The 17,448-nt window shown below is 39.2% G+C and overlaps 1 protein-coding gene across 1 annotated transcript in view; it reads left to right on the forward strand.

Annotated features, from left to right (window-relative positions):
• Positions 1 to 17,448, forward strand: part of GYS2 (glycogen synthase 2) — a 52,202-nt gene that overhangs the window by 18,347 nt on the left and 16,407 nt on the right. Inside the window, 7 exon segments of the mRNA NM_001195511.1 lie at positions 3,083 to 3,227; positions 7,583 to 7,700; positions 8,136 to 8,256; positions 11,302 to 11,408; positions 12,035 to 12,094; positions 14,088 to 14,166; positions 14,931 to 15,044. Coding sequence (NP_001182440.1) covers positions 3,083 to 3,227; positions 7,583 to 7,700; positions 8,136 to 8,256; positions 11,302 to 11,408; positions 12,035 to 12,094; positions 14,088 to 14,166; positions 14,931 to 15,044 — 744 coding nt within the window.

Genomic DNA, 17,448 nt, shown 5'->3' on the forward strand with positions numbered 1-17,448 from the left:
TCATTAGGAAAATTAGAGAGTTAGAAAGTTGTTTTCTAAAGACTCCTCCAGTTTAAAAAGTTCTAGGATTCTATGAAACAGAATGTGTATTTGTGTGAGTGTGTGTATGTTTGTGTGTGTTGGTATTATTTGAATACTACTACTCAGATCATGAGAGTGCAAAGTTATACTCAGAGGTTTTTTTTTATTTCTCTTAAGAAATTATTTTTATTTTTATTTCTGCAACCTACATCACAGCTCACGACAACGCCGGATCCTTAACCCACCGAGCAAGGCCAGGGATCAAACCCGCAACCTCAGGGTTCCTAGTCGGATTCATTAACCACTGAGCCATGATGGGAACTCCTGCACTCTCTTTTCTTGATAACAATGGGATTTCCTGGATGGGAATGTGAGGAGAGGGCTGTTTGGGATTAGAAAATGATGAAGGAAGCCATAGACAGTTGTTTGGTGGATTTTAACTCTTTCCTTTGACCTAGTTGAGCTGGTCGACTTCAATTTTGGGGCTCTCCAGGCCTCTGTTACCTTCCCCTGTATCTTTGCACACTTAGTTCACTCACTTAGAAATCCCATCTTCTCACCTCTAAATATTCAAATGTTACGTGCTACCCCTATATGAAATCTTACTATTCTCTACAATAACAGCAACGACAAAGAAATAACACTAAATAGTAGCAATAGGCGAAATCATTGAGCCCTTCCCACATGGCAAGCACTTTTCTAAACATTTGATAGGTGTTATCTCATCTTCACAAAAACTCAATGAGATAGGAAACATTTCATTCCAGCATTTTTCTTTTTCTTTTTTTTTTTTTTTTTTGCCATTTCTTGGGCTGCTCCCACGGCATATGGGATGTTCCCAGGCTAGGGGTCTAATTGGAGCTGTAGCTGCCAGCCTACGCCAGAGCCACATCTGCAACCCACACCACAGCTCACGGCAACGCCGGATCATTAACCCACTGAGCAAGGGCAGGGATCGAACCCGAAACCTCATGGTTCCTAATCGGATTTGTTAACCACTGCGCCACAACGGGAACTCCCCAGCGTTTTTCTTAAACAGAAGCCTGTCTTTCCCAAACAGAAGCCTGTCTTTCCCATACCTCTAAGGAGCCCTTTCAGTGCTTGTCATTGTCAAGACTAAATTTCTAGTCTTGTCCTCAGGGACTTCTGGGATCTGGTCCTATTACATCCTACTGGAATATTGCCCTATTATGTCCCCTACACTCTGCACCGAATACCACAGTCACATCAGATGTCCTATTTTCTGCACATGCCATCTGACTTTATACACTTTTCTTTAGGGCAACTAAATTTTTCAGACCAAAATTACCTTTCCCCAAATTAAACTTTCATGCCCCAGTCCAAATGCCATTTCATTCATCCAGCTTGGAGATACAAGGATTAATAAGTCATGCTCCTTGTCTGTGGAAATCTTACATTCTAGAGGTGATGCTGAGAACACAAATACGTATATAATATGAAATACTTTTCCTTCTCCTCAGCCAGGATGAATCAGACCCTCTCTGGTCCTATACCTTACTCAGGCACTTATTCATTTCTGCCTCATTTTTACCTGCTCTCTCAGTCATTCATAAGCTCTTTGAAAGCAACAGAAATATGTAGGTTACTAAGCAAATGTAGATTGGATGAGAGATTTGGTTGATTGAATGAGACTAGCCATACAGAATTTTGAAGAAAACGTCTGCTGACTTAAGGATGCCATATGGCGCCTTGATTCAAACATTTTCAGAGATGGTTGCAAATATTACAGTCAAGAAAAAAGGCACTAGGAAGGTCCTTGTTGTAATAAACAGCATCATCTAATGAGCATTTTTAGTATATTTCTCTATATGATACAGTCACTATTGGGACTGACTTGTGGTGAAATCTAATTGATTTAAAAGCAGGTGAGAACCCACACATGGAGTCAGATTGATTAGGGGCCAATTGGGGGCTCTGCTAAGATATTTAATAGAACTGTGGCCTTGGGCTGGTTTTTTAACCTCTAAAAGCTTCAATTTCCCCTCTCCATAAAATGAAGACAAAATACATCTCTCAGTGGTTTAGGAGGATTAAATACAATATCATGCTTAGAAGAGTGTCTGATTCACAGGGTGAACTTCTAATAATATTTATTTCAAAAAGCACCCTGCTAATATAATGCCAGAAACTTTATATTCTTTTTTCTCTTTGACACTGCTAGTTTCATATGCAGCTATATGAGACAACATTCAGTAACTAAGTAAAATGGTTGCCAATTATGTAATTGTTGGGGGTTTGGTTTTTTTTTTTTTTTAGCTTAAGATGCCCAGAATCCTGGATGATTGCACAATCTAACACACCATCTAATTAAAGTAATGGTACACTCCTTGAAATTTTACAGTGTTGGGAGTTACATAGCATGGAAAAGCATGTGTCTTTTCCCTTTGTCCAGTATCCTTTCAGTGGTAGATGATGATAATAATTATCCTTACTTTCAGTACCAAGTTTAAGATCAGCTTTGTTTCATGGCTTATGGAAAAAATATGACGAAGACTTTGGAGAAAGAATATTTATAAAATATTCAAAAATAAAATATTGTAAAATGTCAAAGGATAATTAAAGCACCAAAAAACCCCAAGAATTCTCTATGATTATAGCAAAGTGGAAAGTATGCATTTCAGCAATGGGCTTGATAAAATTTTATTATTACTTTTTTCTGCTCAGTCTTTGAGTTCCCATCATTGCTCAGTGGTAACAAACCTGACTAGTATCTAAGAGGATGCAGGTTCGATCCCTGGCCTTGCTCAGTGGGTTAAGGATCTGGTGTTGTTGTGAGCTGTGGTGTAGATCACAGACGCAGCTTGGATCCTGCATTTCTGTGGCTTTGGCGTAAGTTAGCAGTTACAACTCCGATTCGACCCCTAGCCCAGGAACTTCCATGTGCCTCAGGTGTGGCTCTAAAAACACCAGAAAAAAAAATTTTTTTCACACAATCTTAAGGAAAAACGATATGAGAAACATATGACTTTATTTTGCTTGTGTAGCAGGATTGGTGTAAGTAAACGCATATGTGTGTATGTGTGTTGTTTTGTTTTAACAGTTTAACATAGACAAAGAGGCTGGAGAGAGGCAGATTTACCACCGGTACTGCATGGAGCGCGCTTCTGTCCATTGTGCTCATGTGTTCACCACAGTTTCCGAAATAACAGCAATAGAGGCAGAACATATGCTGAAGAGAAAGCCTGGTAATTATTATCCCTGACTTTGCCACCAGCCTTTCAGTTCTAAGTGACTTTAGAGTATGAGGATTTTGTTTTAAACAAAAATGTATAAAATAATAAATAGAGGAACAATTGCATTCACTATTACCACCCAAAGCTTGAAGTATATTTTAATTTTCATTTTCAGTACCTTTGTAGAACAGTAAGCTCTATACGGAACATAGTCATGCAAAATCTGTGCTTGTTGAATAAAAAGTCTATGCTTGAGATGCCTTTGTTTTAGGGCAACACCTTGGTGGCATATGGAATTTCCCAGGCTGGGGGTCGAACTGCACCCCAGATGCAAGATCTCAATGCATCTGTGATCTATACCACAGCTTATGGCAAGGCCAGATCCTTAACCCACTGAGCAGGTCCAGGGATAGAACCCACATCCTCATGAACACTATCCCGCTGAGCCAAAACTCCAAGATGCCCTAGTTCTGAACTGGGTTGTCAGAATGACTTCCTGTGTCTAAGGACACTGAGCTGACTTTTCTATTTTAAGAAAATAAAAGTTCAAAAAATAGCAGAAATTTGTGTGAGACTATCCCAGTCCTGCATCTTATAACATTACTTCATTCTTCTTCCTCAGTAGAAGCCTATTGTACTTCTCCCAAGATTTTCCTGCAAGGTTTTCTGGGAACTAGCCCCATAGCCATCCAGAGGTTGCAATGCCAAGCAGCACTATTCATAAAATGTGACCCCACCTCCCACCAGCAAAGCTGAAGTAAGACAAAAATGTAATTTCCAACCCCTACCCACACCCCTGCCCTGTTTCCAAGCAGATAGGAAGCAGATGAGGGATTCAGAATCAACCAGTCATATGCTTCTGAATGATGAGAAAGCAGTGCAAAGAGGCCAAGGAAGTTAGAGAATATATATTATCATCAGTGGCAGGGTGAAATCCAACACAAAAATAAAAGAGTGCCTATTTCCATACATTCTTTTTTCTTTTTTATGATTGCACCTGCAGCACATGGACGTTTCCAGGCCAGGGGGCAAATCAGAGCTGCAGCAGAGGCCTACACCACAGCAACACTGGACCCAAGCTGTACCTGCGACCTACACCACAGTTTGCAGCAACACTGGATCCTTAACCCACTGAGCAAGGCCATGGATTGAACCTGAATCCTCACAAAGACTATGTCAGGTCCTTAACCTGCTGAGTCACAACAGGAACTCTTGCACATTCTTACCAAAATGAATTATTTATTTTTTTAGTCTTTGCCAATGAGATATGTAGAAAGTGGTATGGCATATCCATTTGTCTTTGAATACTGAGTTTTAATATTATTTTACCTTTTGCATTGGTATTGAATCTATTTGTCCATGTGTATTATTCTCTATCAGGATGTCTAGTTTTTTTATTATTTATTTTTAAGAACTATACACATGAAAACACACATGCACACACATCTAGGCCTTAAATGTCACATGTTGCCTACACAGCTTAAGACATAAGGTTTAAAAAGTGTAGGTAATGCTGTGCTGGAACCAGATCATCCTGGCTCATAAGAGCCTATTATTAAATTTCAGGAAATTTGTGAGATGGTTGCTAAACACAGACATTATTGGAAATTAAATTATGTAAGCTTACAATTAAATACTACACTAAAAACAAAATTAATAACTACTTAAAAGACATCACTTCCTAATTATTTTACTGTATTTTATCATGATAAATACTTTGTTTATATCTATTGCATTTGTGTGGTGGAAATACTATGTAATGTTACTTTATATCCTTTCTTAATTCTGTTTTTATATTAGTATCTTGAAATCAGTCATGGAGAGTATATTTACACCTGGAAATAGGCAAATACTCCTAATAAAACCTTTCTCTCTCTCTTCTCTGGAGCGCTAGACTCCACTTCATGTAGACCTCTATGTGTGAGATTATCCTGTACTAGGAATATGGATGTTAGATCTCATTGACCTAATTCTTTAGGCTAATAAACTGAGACAATTAATTTCAAGACACACCCTTTTTTTTTTGGTGGGGAGCACACCTCTGGCACATGGAAGTTCCCAAGCTAGGGGTCAAACGAGATCTGCAGCTGCCAACCTAAGTCAGAGCCACAGCAACGCCAGGTTCAAGCCAAATCTGTGACCTACACCAAAGCTTGCAGCAACACTAGATCCTTAACCCACTAAGTGAGGCTAGGGATTGAACCTGCATTCTCAAGGATACTATGTTGGGTTCTTAACCTGCTAAGCCACAATGGGAGCTCCTATTTTTTAAATTTATTTTATTGTAGTTGATTTATAGTGTTATGTTAATTCCTGCTCTATAGCAAAGTGATTCAGTTATACACATATATGTTCTTCTCATATTTTTCCATTATGGTTTATCACAGGATATTGAATATAGTTCCCTGTGCTATATAGTAGGACCTTGTTATTTATTCACACTATATATAGTAGTTTGCATCTGCTAATCCCAAATTCTCTCCTCAACACCCCTCTCCCACCTTGGCAACCATGAGTCTATTCTCTGTGTCTGTGAGTCAGTATTTTGTGGATTAGTTCATTTATATCGTATATTAAATCCCACATATAAGTGATATCAGATGGTATTTGTCAAGATACACCTTTTATTTTTAATTGTGAAACTGTGAGAAAATTCTAGAAGAATTAAAGTCACAATAAGGTGGCCTTCATATACAGTCCTGCCTTCTCCATCTTTTTGGACAGTCCAGCTGCCTGAAAGAGGGGATAAGGATGTAGACCCCAGAGCCAGGCTGCCTTGACTTTACATCTTACCTCTGTTACTCGGCAGTCACTTGACCTTGGGCAGATAACTCTCTTCAGGCCAGTTTCTTCATTTGTAAAGTGGGGACAGTGAAAAGAACTTACCTCATACGGTCTGATGAAAATGAAATTAATATTCATCAACTACCATAGAGTCTGGAATAAAGTGAGCCCAATATAAATGTTATAGAAAGAGGAGTTCCCACTGTGGCGCTATGGGATCGGTGGGGTCTTTGGAGTGCTGAGATACAGGTTTGCTCTCTGGCCCAGCACAGTGGGTTAAGGATCCAGCATTGCTGCAGCTATGGCTTAGGTTGCAACTATGGCTCAGATCTGACCCCTGGGTGGGGAACTCCATATGCCACAGAGCAACCAAAAAAAAAAAAAAAAAAAATATATATATATATATATATATATTTGTATATAAAGAGAAATACATTGTATAAAGAGGGTTGTCTGCTATCCTGGTGACACTCTATAGTTACCTAGGAATTATTCACATGAAACCTAATATTGACTCTGCTGTGGCAAGATATGTAAATGAATATAGCAAACGCCTGATTACTTAGTTAAAAAAGTCATAAGAACAGCTGTTCTTCTCCCTCCCCCCGCCCCCACAAGAAATGAGGGAGAAGCTTGGGTTGATTTGTGGAACCATTGTAAGGGAGCAGCCTACTAAAATAAAATATCCTTCAAAGTGATGGCATACTTAGAATTCTAGCTCCGATCTCCAGTGCAAAAACTTTCATTGCCATGTGCTAAATTTTTTATTACTTTTGTTTTTACTGCTACTCAAGGCAGTAACCCATGTGTTCAACTCAATAGGTGATTCCCCTTATGTATTCTAAGCAGTTTTTAGAGCTTTCTTATCACAGACCAATATTCCTGAAAACCAAAAGTAAAAAAAAAATCTTCCTGCCTGAGCAACCACATCTTCTAGGTGGAAAGAATTAGTTATGTATTAGGAATATAGGGCTATCTTTCCAGTGTTCCATACAGACAGAACATTTGCCACATACTTGGTCAAGATATGGTGACACGAGGTAGTTTAGCGCACAGGAGGACACAGCTGGTGGAGGCAGATATGGTTAGGGTTAGGGTTAAGGTTAGGGGTTAGGGGTTAGGGTTAGGAAAAACCCAGAAAAAACATGGGTTTTCCTCTTCCTGACACTTGTGTTCTGGAACAAATTCTGTAACAACTCTGTTTCAGTTTCTGCCTCTGAAAATGCAAATAAAAGCCTCTGCTCTCTCAGGTGCAAGGATTACATTGCAAGGTGTTTAGAGCAGTGCCTGGTGCACTGCAAGCAAGCAATAAACGAAAACTCTGACAATGACTATTTTTGCTATTAGACTATTTCATAACCCCTGTCTCAGTGTTATTTCAGTAAGGTACTCCCAATTTTCCTCAGCAATTTACAGTGAAGTTTTTTCAATTTTCGATTCTATGACAGTCAGACACTGGAAATGTTAATTGACATCTAACTTAATACAGATTTAAAAAAAGTTTTTGTTTTGTTTTGTTTTTTTACAATACTACCCTCTCCCAAAAGAGATTTTTTCATAATGGTTTCTTTTTGTTTCTCCAGACGTAGTTACACCAAATGGCTTGAATGTTAAGAAATTTTCAGCAGTACATGAATTTCAAAACCTACATGCCATGTACAAGGCTAGAATCCAAGATTTTGTTCGAGGTCATTTCTATGGGTATGCTTTACTCTATTTTTTTTTTTTTTTTTTTTGTCTTTTTGCTATTTCTTGGGCCGCATATGGAGGTTCCCAGGCTAGGGGTCCAATCGGAGCTGTAGCCACTGGCCTACGCCAGAGCCACAGCAACGCAGGATCCAAGCCGTGTCTGCAACCTACACCACAGCTCACGGCAACGCCGGATCCTTAACCCACTGAGCAAGGGCAGGGACCGAACCCACAACCTCATGGTTCCTAGTCGGATTCGTTAACCACTGTGCCACAACGGGAACTCCCGCTTTACTCTATTTAAAAAAAAAAAAAAATACGGAGAAAACAGGATTGTTAGAGTAAATGTTTATCTTTCCCAGCCCCCTTTGTACTTTAACTGAACTCGTGTGTACATTTTGTTACTGTTGCTTTATTTCATTTGAACCTGTTTTTGTTTTGTTTTAGTCACCTGGACTTTGATCTGGAAAAAACATTGTTCCTCTTCATTGCTGGGAGGTACGAGTTTTCAAATAAAGGAGCTGACATCTTCCTGGAATCCTTATCCAGGCTAAATTTTCTGCTGCGGGTAAGGATGCCCTGAAGTGCTTTTATAGGAGGATTTTCTTCTGTGGGAAGTAAAGAACTTTCTAGCCTCTTAGAGTTTTCTGAAGAATATATAATTTTGAAGACTTAAAATGGCTTGGGGTCTTTCAGTTAACATGTTAGGATGCCACATCATTCACTTGTGTATTTGTTTATTTTGTCAGGTATTTTTAAAGAGAGCCACATGCTTATCACATTATATGTGCTGTGTTTTTGTTTTTGTTTTTTTTCTTTTTAGGACCACATCTGTGGAATGTGGAAGTTCCCAGGCTAGAGGTCAAATCAGAGCTGTAGCTGCCTGCCTACGCCACAGCCACAGCAACTTGGGATCTGAGCCGTGTCTGTGACCTACACCGCAGCTCAGGACAACGCCAGATCCTTAACCCACTGAACAGGGCCAGGGATCAAACCTGCATCCTCATGGATACTAGCTGGGTTTGTTACCACTGAGCCATAACGGGAACTCCTTAAGACGACCATATAGCATCCCCCTTCGTACTCATCTCCCAAGAGTTTGTAAATAATTGAAAGATAAACATAGAGAAATCAAATGGAGAATGAAATCTCACCTTTTCAAAAACAAATACAGACTGTAATGGAAGATGTGGCTTGGGTAAGCTTCCTAATTGGCCCTTGGTATTAAACTTCATGGTATTAGACCTCCACTCATCTCTCTGGCTATTTCCATCTTCTCCCCCACCGGAGCAAGCCTTCAGAAAAACATGAACAACACGTCTGACAGCCAAGCGGATGCCCTCTGTAGGTAGAACAGGGCAGACACACACAAACTCTACTTCTCTCCCAACAGACTAGCCATGCCTCTTCCTTTGAAAATCTTGAGCTGTGAAATTAAGGAGATAAGCCACCACAAAGAAACACAAAGGAGGGAAAGGCGTTTCCCATTCCCAAATATGGAATCACTTTTTTTGCTCAGGAGGGTGGGATTTAAAATAAATTCTGAACTAATCCAGCAATAAAACCTCTGTCAATAAAAGTACTATGCCATAGCTCTGGATGGAAGTTATTGGCTTATATCCTAATCTCATCACATAAAATTAGAGAATAAGTAACAAAAATACGAGACCAGTGTAGAAGTCCAGTCTTACCGAATTACCAAGTTAAACCTAAAGTTTCCCAAGCTCTGTACTGGCTCCAGTTAACACTTTTATTTCCTAGACATAGATTTATCCTTGCCTTAGAGCAGACACTGGACCAAGTATGCTAAGAGATTTACTAAAACCACATGACTAAAAAACCCAAACCTGTCACACAGAACTAAAGACAGGAAAGATTATTTAAGAAATAAACTGGAATAATCTGATTTCATAGTATTTCCTGGTATGTATCTATTCAATAAGTTTTATAGAGGAACACACAACTATATCAAAAGTGTATAATGTTTAAGGACATTATTTATTTATCCATACATTTATTAAATAATTACTTTAGTTTTATATGTGAAGCAAAATTCAGTTTCTCATATTCTAGACCTTGAAGATAATTGTAGTCCTTGGAGAAATTAAAAGAAGGCATTCTCTTTTCATATAGTACGTTTATTCGTTAATAGCACCTTGGCTACACAGGGGTGGGGGTCAGGGGTGGTGAGTTTCCTATTCTTTGGCTCCTGTAGATGTTTTGAATAGAATATCAGGTCCTGGAGGGCAGAGACCACAGATTAGATGGTAAAGTGCCCACGATCGGGAGCTAGTTTCAGAATACAAGAGCATTCATGTGTTCGGAGTTTTGCGTAAGTTTATGCTTTCATTCCCACAGCTGTTTGGCATGTCATTTTCCTTCTGAAAAATTTCGGGTCAATGGTATTTGTTGACAGAAGAAAAGTAAATAAATTGTAGAGTCAAAAAAAAAAAAAAAAACCCTACCAGTTTGAATCCCAGTTTTGAGAACCTGTGTTAAGAGCTCAAACAAAATACTGAAACTCTTGTCTTTCTCTTTTGAGATTAATGAGGAGAGTGATCAATATTGTGCTCAGTTATTACCAGGCTTGAGTGAAATTACGCATTTAAAGCACCCAGCACAGTGCCTACTACACCAAAAATTCCGGGCACATGCTTGTTTCTTTACTTTAGGGCTAAAAAAATCAAAACACAACATCAGGAGAATCAAGACCTTAAATGGAAAAAAATGTAAATAATCATTTTTGCAAATCAGCGTGAATTAGCTATAACAAGCAGAAACAACCCAGACAAAATCTCCATTAACTTTCCAATTTGAAATTTTAAAGAATATCAGCTCACATTTATGTTGTGGGTTTTTTTGGCGGGGAAGGCAGCGTGCCCACAGCACGTGGAAGTTCCCCAAAACTGAGATTGAACCTGGGCCACAGCCATAACCAGAGCCTTAGTAGTGATAATGAGGGATCCTTAACCTGCTGAGCCATGAGGGAACTCCTACATTGTGGGTGTTCTTTTTGTTGTTGTTTGTTTTTTGCCTTTTTAGGGTCACACGCATGGCTAATGGAGGTTCCCAGGTTAGGGGTTGAATTCGAGCTGTAGCCTCTGGCCTATACCACAGCCACAGCAATGCAGGATCCAAGCCATATCTGCCACCTACACCACAGCTCACAGAAACACCTGATCCTTAACCTACTGAGTGAGGCCAGGGATTGAACCTGTGTCCTCATTGTTGCTAGTCAGATTCGTTTCTGCTGAGTCATGGCAGGAACTTCTACGTTGTATTTTTTTAATCACAGTAAATCACAGCAAATCGCAGCAATATCAATAGCAATTGCTATCGTTTTTAGATGTTCAATGCCATGGAAATATTTTATGTGTGGATTTTTAAGTTGTTAATTGACAAATCTTTATTGAAAGCTATATTTAAAATTTGTGAAAAAAAAAAAAACCCTCAGGACAGTGGGTGTAATTTTGTTGTAAATCATAAATACGTATTCTTTTTTTATCTCAAGATAATTTCAAAGCACTCATTTTCACAGTTTGAGGTCCATCTGTCATGTGGTTTGTTTTATCTTTGGTAGTTGACTCTGTTGTGTTTTCTGATCCCTCATTAGGTGCATAAAAGTGATGTCACCGTGGTGGTGTTTTTCATTATGCCTGCCAAGACAAATAATTTCAATGTGGAAACCCTGAAAGGCCAGGCAGTGCGAAAACAGCTCTGGTAACCTCACATCTTGCAAATGTTCTCGAACAATAGGTGTTAAGGGATTTTTTTTAAGTGCATGATTTCTGATATATTTCTGTGAACAGTTTTTTCCTTAAGATGATTATAGCACACGTACTACTTGGTTCTCGTCTCCTTGGGCTACTATGTTAGATTATGTCATGTCTGTAAAGTGTGCTAGTAGAAAAACTTCGGAATGAGCTACCATGGAAGGGATACGGAATCTTTCAACATATTTTATTGTGGAAATTTTAAAACCTATGTCAAAGTAGCAAGATTAGTATCGTGATCCCTTCCACGCCTGTAGCTCAGATTCAACAATAATCAGTGAAGTCCCAATGTTACATCTATATCCCCATCCACTCCCCCACTCTCCCCCCCCACCCTCTTCTGATTATCCTCAAGCAAAAAAAAGTTACACTCTCTGCACTAGTCAGTGTGTTCTGTTGCCTCAGCTCCGGAGGTTTTAACTCAGGCCAAACTGGCAAAGAAGAAAAGAACAGAAGAGCCTATACGAAAGAGACCTGTAATTTCAAAGAATGCAATGATGGAACAACAGCCCTGTCCTGGCAAATAAAGTCTTCAAATTATGACATTGTTTGTCAACCTTTCTATTCACACAGGGACACTGCACATTCTGTGAAGGAAAAGTTTGGAAAGAAACTGTATGATGCATTATTAAGGTAGGTTCTTGGAACACTGAACACTTCAAACCTTTAGGGCCTTACTATTCAGACTTAACCATTTAGACTCTAGATTTATTTTGTTCAAAATATAAAGGATTTAATAGCTTTTGAAAATGTATTATATCGCATGATCAGGTTTTGTTTTATCCTTCATCTGACAAGTATTTGCAAGCAGGTTGTATGAACATATTTATATAGGCAGATAAATTCTAATGCAGTGGAAATCTCATTGAGAGCAAATATGTTAATCTGAACCTGAGGGACATTTCATGAGATTTTAAGCCAAAGTATATATTGATTTAATGTACATTAAATATATTTACTTCTACATTATATTGATATAGTTATTGATTAACATATTAATTCATGTCAACTATCATATTAACTTAATAACAATACATGATTATTTAAATATATAATATATAAATGTATCAATAAAATAAAATATAAATAATAAAACCAAAACAAAATGCTTTACAAAGTAATAATAATAATATATACAAAGTATATGGATATTTTACAGTATGAAGAGAAAGCTGTGTTGTCACCTGGTGCACGGTTGCAGGTGTGCATCATTTCTTTTTAGCCAGTAAAAATATCAGCTTATAGATGGACAAGTTATGGCCACTTTAGAACATATTACTCAGAAGTAGGCACTGTTTAATGAGAGTATCCTCCTTATCAGCGACATTAATGCTTTAAAGAACTCATTTATAAAACAGAAACAAATGCATAGGGAGTTGCTGTCATGGCTTAGTGGTTAACGAACATGACTAGCATCCATGAGGATGCAGGTTCGATCCCTGGCCTCAATCAGTGGGTTAAGGATCCAGCATTGCTGTGAGCTGCATGTAGTGGCAGACACGGCTCGGATCCCGTGTTTTTGTGGCTTTCCATATGCTGCAGGTGTGGCCCCAAAAGACAAAACACAAAACAAAACAAAACAAAACAAAACTCACAGATTTCAAAATCCAACTTATGAGAGTTCCCATTGGGCTCATCAGGTTAAGAACCTGAACTGATATAGTGTCCGTGAGGATGCAGATTTGATCCCTGACCTTGCTCAGTGAGTTAAGGATCCAGCGTTGCCCTGAGCTGAGGTGTATGTCACAGAAGCAGCTTGGATCTGGTCTTCTGTGGCTGTGGCATAGCCAGCAGCTGCAGCTCCGATTTGACCCCTTCCATATGCTGCCAAAAAAAAAAAAAAAAAAAAAAAAAAGAAAAGAAAAGAAAAGAAAAGAAAAAAGAAAAGAAAAGAAAAGAAAATCAAGCTTATGTTTACTAAAGGCGAAACTGTGGAGGGGAGAGATAAATTGTGAGAATGGGATTAACACATACAAACTCTTATGTATAAAAGTAGATAACTAACAAGGACCTACCACGTAGCACAGGGAGGTCTACTCAATGTTCTCTAATAACCTAAATGGGGGGAAAAAAAGAATGGACGTATGTGTATGTGTAACTGATTCACTTTTCTGTACACCTGAAACTACTACAACATTGTAAATTTTTAAAAAAGGGAATAGTGGGGAGTCCCCATTGTGGCTCAGTGGTAACGAATCTGAGTATCCATGAGGATGTGGGTTGGATCCCTGGCCTCACTTAGTGGGTTAAGGATCTGGCATTGCCGTGAGCTGTGGTATAGATTGCAGACATGGCTCAGATCCCACGTTGCTGTGGTTGTGGTGTAGGCTGGCAGTTGTAGCTCTGACTGGACCCCTAGCCTGGGAACTTCCATGTGCTGAGGGTGCAGCCCTAAAAAGCAAAAAAAAAGGAATAGAAAAAAAATTTTTTAACTTTCTTTTGTGCTATCAAAGGTGTTCTTTTATCAGACTTCCTCACACTTTAAGAATTTATCTCTGAGTTTCATAAGGAAACTATATTTGCTTTCATTTATTTTTGAAGTGCTTAGAATGGTGCCTGATACACAGGAAGCACTTAATTAGTGCCAGCTGTTTTAATTTTGATTATTGAAATTTTTTCCCTACAGAGGAGAAATTCCTGACATGAACAATATTTTGGATCGAGACGATTTGACAATTATGAAAAGAGCCATCTTTTCAACTCAGGTAATAAATGAAAAAGTGCTCACCACTTCCCATAATGGTTAAAGTCCATTTAGATCAATATCTTGATTTATGGGAATGGGCTAATTTTGGAAATTTTTAAACCCAAGAGCTAGAAAAGTCATTCTTAGGCATTTATGCAATTGATACCTTTGTAAGTTCTCTTTCATCAGTCGTTTTCAGAGCTCCTTTAAACAATTTCATGGAACTTGTCTCTGTATCTACTTAAAAAATTCATTTGGAACCAAGATGTTCAGTTGAAAAATTGCAATGACGACAAGGAAATGCTTCGTTTTCCAAAAGTGTAGAATTCAGAGTCACTGTAGAGAAAAGGTGAATGTATCTCAGTTGAGCAGGATTGTTGTAAAAAAGAAGGTGAGTGTGTTAGACACCTATTGAAATTTTGTCAGTTAACAGTGAGGCACCAGAGGACCGCCCCCCTAGTGGCAACTGGGAGAGTAGCTCATTTTGAGTCAAGATTTCGGGACAATCATTCCAAATAAGTTCCAAGAACAGTCAAGAAATCCAGCCCTTTCATATGGTTGCTGCAGGTGAAAAACAAAAGTTATCATGTGTTCACAGTATGTGAAGGAAGTTCTTCAGCCCATTATCCTCCTCTGAAGTGCACAGCTTATCATCATCATCAGCGTGGTCTCAGGCTGAAGGCATCAAAGTTTGATGACACAGTGCCGACGACCTATTGTTGAAATTAGTCACACCTATTAATTCTTTTCACGGCTGACATTTTCTTCCCTCCGTCCCTTCAGCGGCAGTCCTTGCCCCCAGTGACCACTCACAACATGATTGATGACTCCACTGATCCCATCCTCAGCACTATTAGACGGATCGGGCTTTTCAACAGCCGCACAGACAGAGTCAAGGTAGAACTAATTGTTTACATGGGGCACTTCAAAACAATATGGAATATATTTTTGAGAATTTATGAAAAGCATTCCTTGAAAAATTCCTAACATTTTTCAGAAATATTTTAAATGATGTTTTCTAAAGAAAATTAATTCTCTTTCCTGTCTTGAGCAATTAAAGAATAATGACTATTTGGTAGCCTTCTAAAAAACGGAAGCCTATTTATGGCTTTAAGTTGTAATTAAGCCTTCATTTTCACTGTACAATACTGTCAGTAAGCATAAGGAAATGGCCTCATTTTTAATGAAACACATATAGTCTAAGAATTGCTTTAATTACTGAATCTCTGAGATTAACATTAATTGTCTTTGTTTTTTCCCAATAAATGGCATAGTGTAAACTTCCAGTTTTAGAGAGTGTGGCTAATGATGATTTTACGTAATGATCTATAGACCAGTTAATTCTTTTCACTGTTGAGTTTCTACAACAACAAGCCATAGTGTTAGTTGTGTGAGTTAGTTCTAGTTTTTACACTGTGTGACTTAAACTCTATGATGTTTACTGAGGGTCTGTTATGTCTTAGGCATCCTCTTATGGGTGGGGGACAAAGGTGAACATGTAAACAGATAATTGCTTACCCCTGCTCACTTCTATCCACCAGCGTTCAAGGTCAAGTCATCACAAGCTTTTACCGGTCTTTTCAAAGGGGAAGATCCCATTGTCCTTTCTTTTACCTTGAGCAGATCATATGAGTTATAAACCCCTACGAAGTCCCTTCGTACTGGCCTCAAATATAGATTGTGACCTATTCTTACCTTTTTTCCTTCAGGTTCTAAGGGGTTTTCTGGGATCTTATTCCCTCCTGTATTCTTAGGAAATGTACCCTGTTCACTTACATTATAGATTCACCAGCTCCTTCCCTTGCTGTCTACAAATATTTCTAAAATCTTTCCATATGAAAAAAACAAACTTTGCCTTAATCCTGCCTCCTCTTGATGTTTATAAATGTTTTTCTACTCTTCTCTGTAAAATTTCTTAGGGAAAAAGTAGTCTATTCTTAAATGTATTTCATTCACTCGTTGATGTAGGCATGAGTGGATATGATGGAGACAAATTAAGGACCTACTGCAACAGTACAGGTGGGAGATGCTGAGAGCCCTTCCAAAGGCCTTATCAGAAGGGCTGGAGAGGATGGAGCAATGGGAGAGATGGTTGCCTGCAGGAACGACCATGTTTAGTCAACCATGGATATTGACAGTGAGAAAGAGGAAGGAGACAAGGCTTCAGTGTGTAACCACTACTTTCTAAAAACCAAGGAAAGGCTTTAAATGAAGTGGGTAATGAATTGAGTTCTGTTTTTATAGATTGTTACATAGGAGAAGATTCACAGTGAGATGCTTCATAGGCACTTAGAAAACATAGGTCTGGGGTCTACAAGGACCATTGTGAAGGGAGCTATAGGTGTGTGGGCATTTGTGGAGGCTAAGGAATGATAACTTTGCCATGCTGGAAGATCAGGTTGAATGAAGGAAGAAAATTGCTGACCCAAGGATACATCAAGAAAGTCAGGGATGGAATTCCCATCCTGGGGCAGTGGAAACAAATCTGACTGGGAACCATGAGGTTGCGGGTTCAATCCTTGGCTTCACTCAGTGGGTTAAGGATCCGGCGTTGCCATGAGCTGTGGTGTAGGTTACAGACTCGGCTTGGATCCCGCGTTGCTGTGGCTGTGGCATAGGCTGGTGGCTACAGCTCCGATTAGACCCCTAGCCTGGGAACCTCCATAAGCCACCTGTGTGGCCCTGAATAAAAAAGCAGGAAAAAAAAAAAAAAGCCAGGGAAAGAAAGGAAGAGGAGGAGTTCTTGTTGTGGCTCAGTTGGTTAAGAACCCGACTAGTATCCCTGAGGATGCGGGTTTGATTCCTGGTCTTCCTCAGTGTGTTAACGATCTGGTGTTACTGTGACTGTGATGTAGGCTGGCAGCTGCATCTCTGATTCAACCCTTAGCCTGAGAACTTCCATATGCCACAAATGTGGCACTAAAAAAAGAAAAAGAGGAGTTCCCATCATGGCTCAGTGGTTAAGGAATCCGACTAGGGACCATGAGGTTTCGGGTTCGATCCCTGGCATTGCTCAGTGGGTTAAGGATCCAGCATTGCCGTGAGCTGTGGTGTAGGGGCAGACACAGCTCGGATCCCACGTTGCTGTGGCTCTGGTATAGGCCGGTGGCTACAGCCTCGATTCCACCCCTAGCCTGGGAACCTCCATATGCTGCAGGAAGCCGCCCTAGAAAAAGGCAAAGAGACCAAAAAAAAAAAAAAAAGAAAGAAAAAAAGAAAACATTTATTGATAGAAATGCCTGTAACAGGTAAAGAGGTTGACAGCAAAAGCAGGCAGGGAGGTGCAACCAGACATTAGGAA

This window comes from Sus scrofa, chromosome 5 (genome assembly GCF_000003025.6).
Source record: "Sus scrofa isolate TJ Tabasco breed Duroc chromosome 5, Sscrofa11.1, whole genome shotgun sequence".
In the NCBI taxonomy this organism is placed as follows: Eukaryota; Metazoa; Chordata; class Mammalia; order Artiodactyla; family Suidae; genus Sus; species Sus scrofa.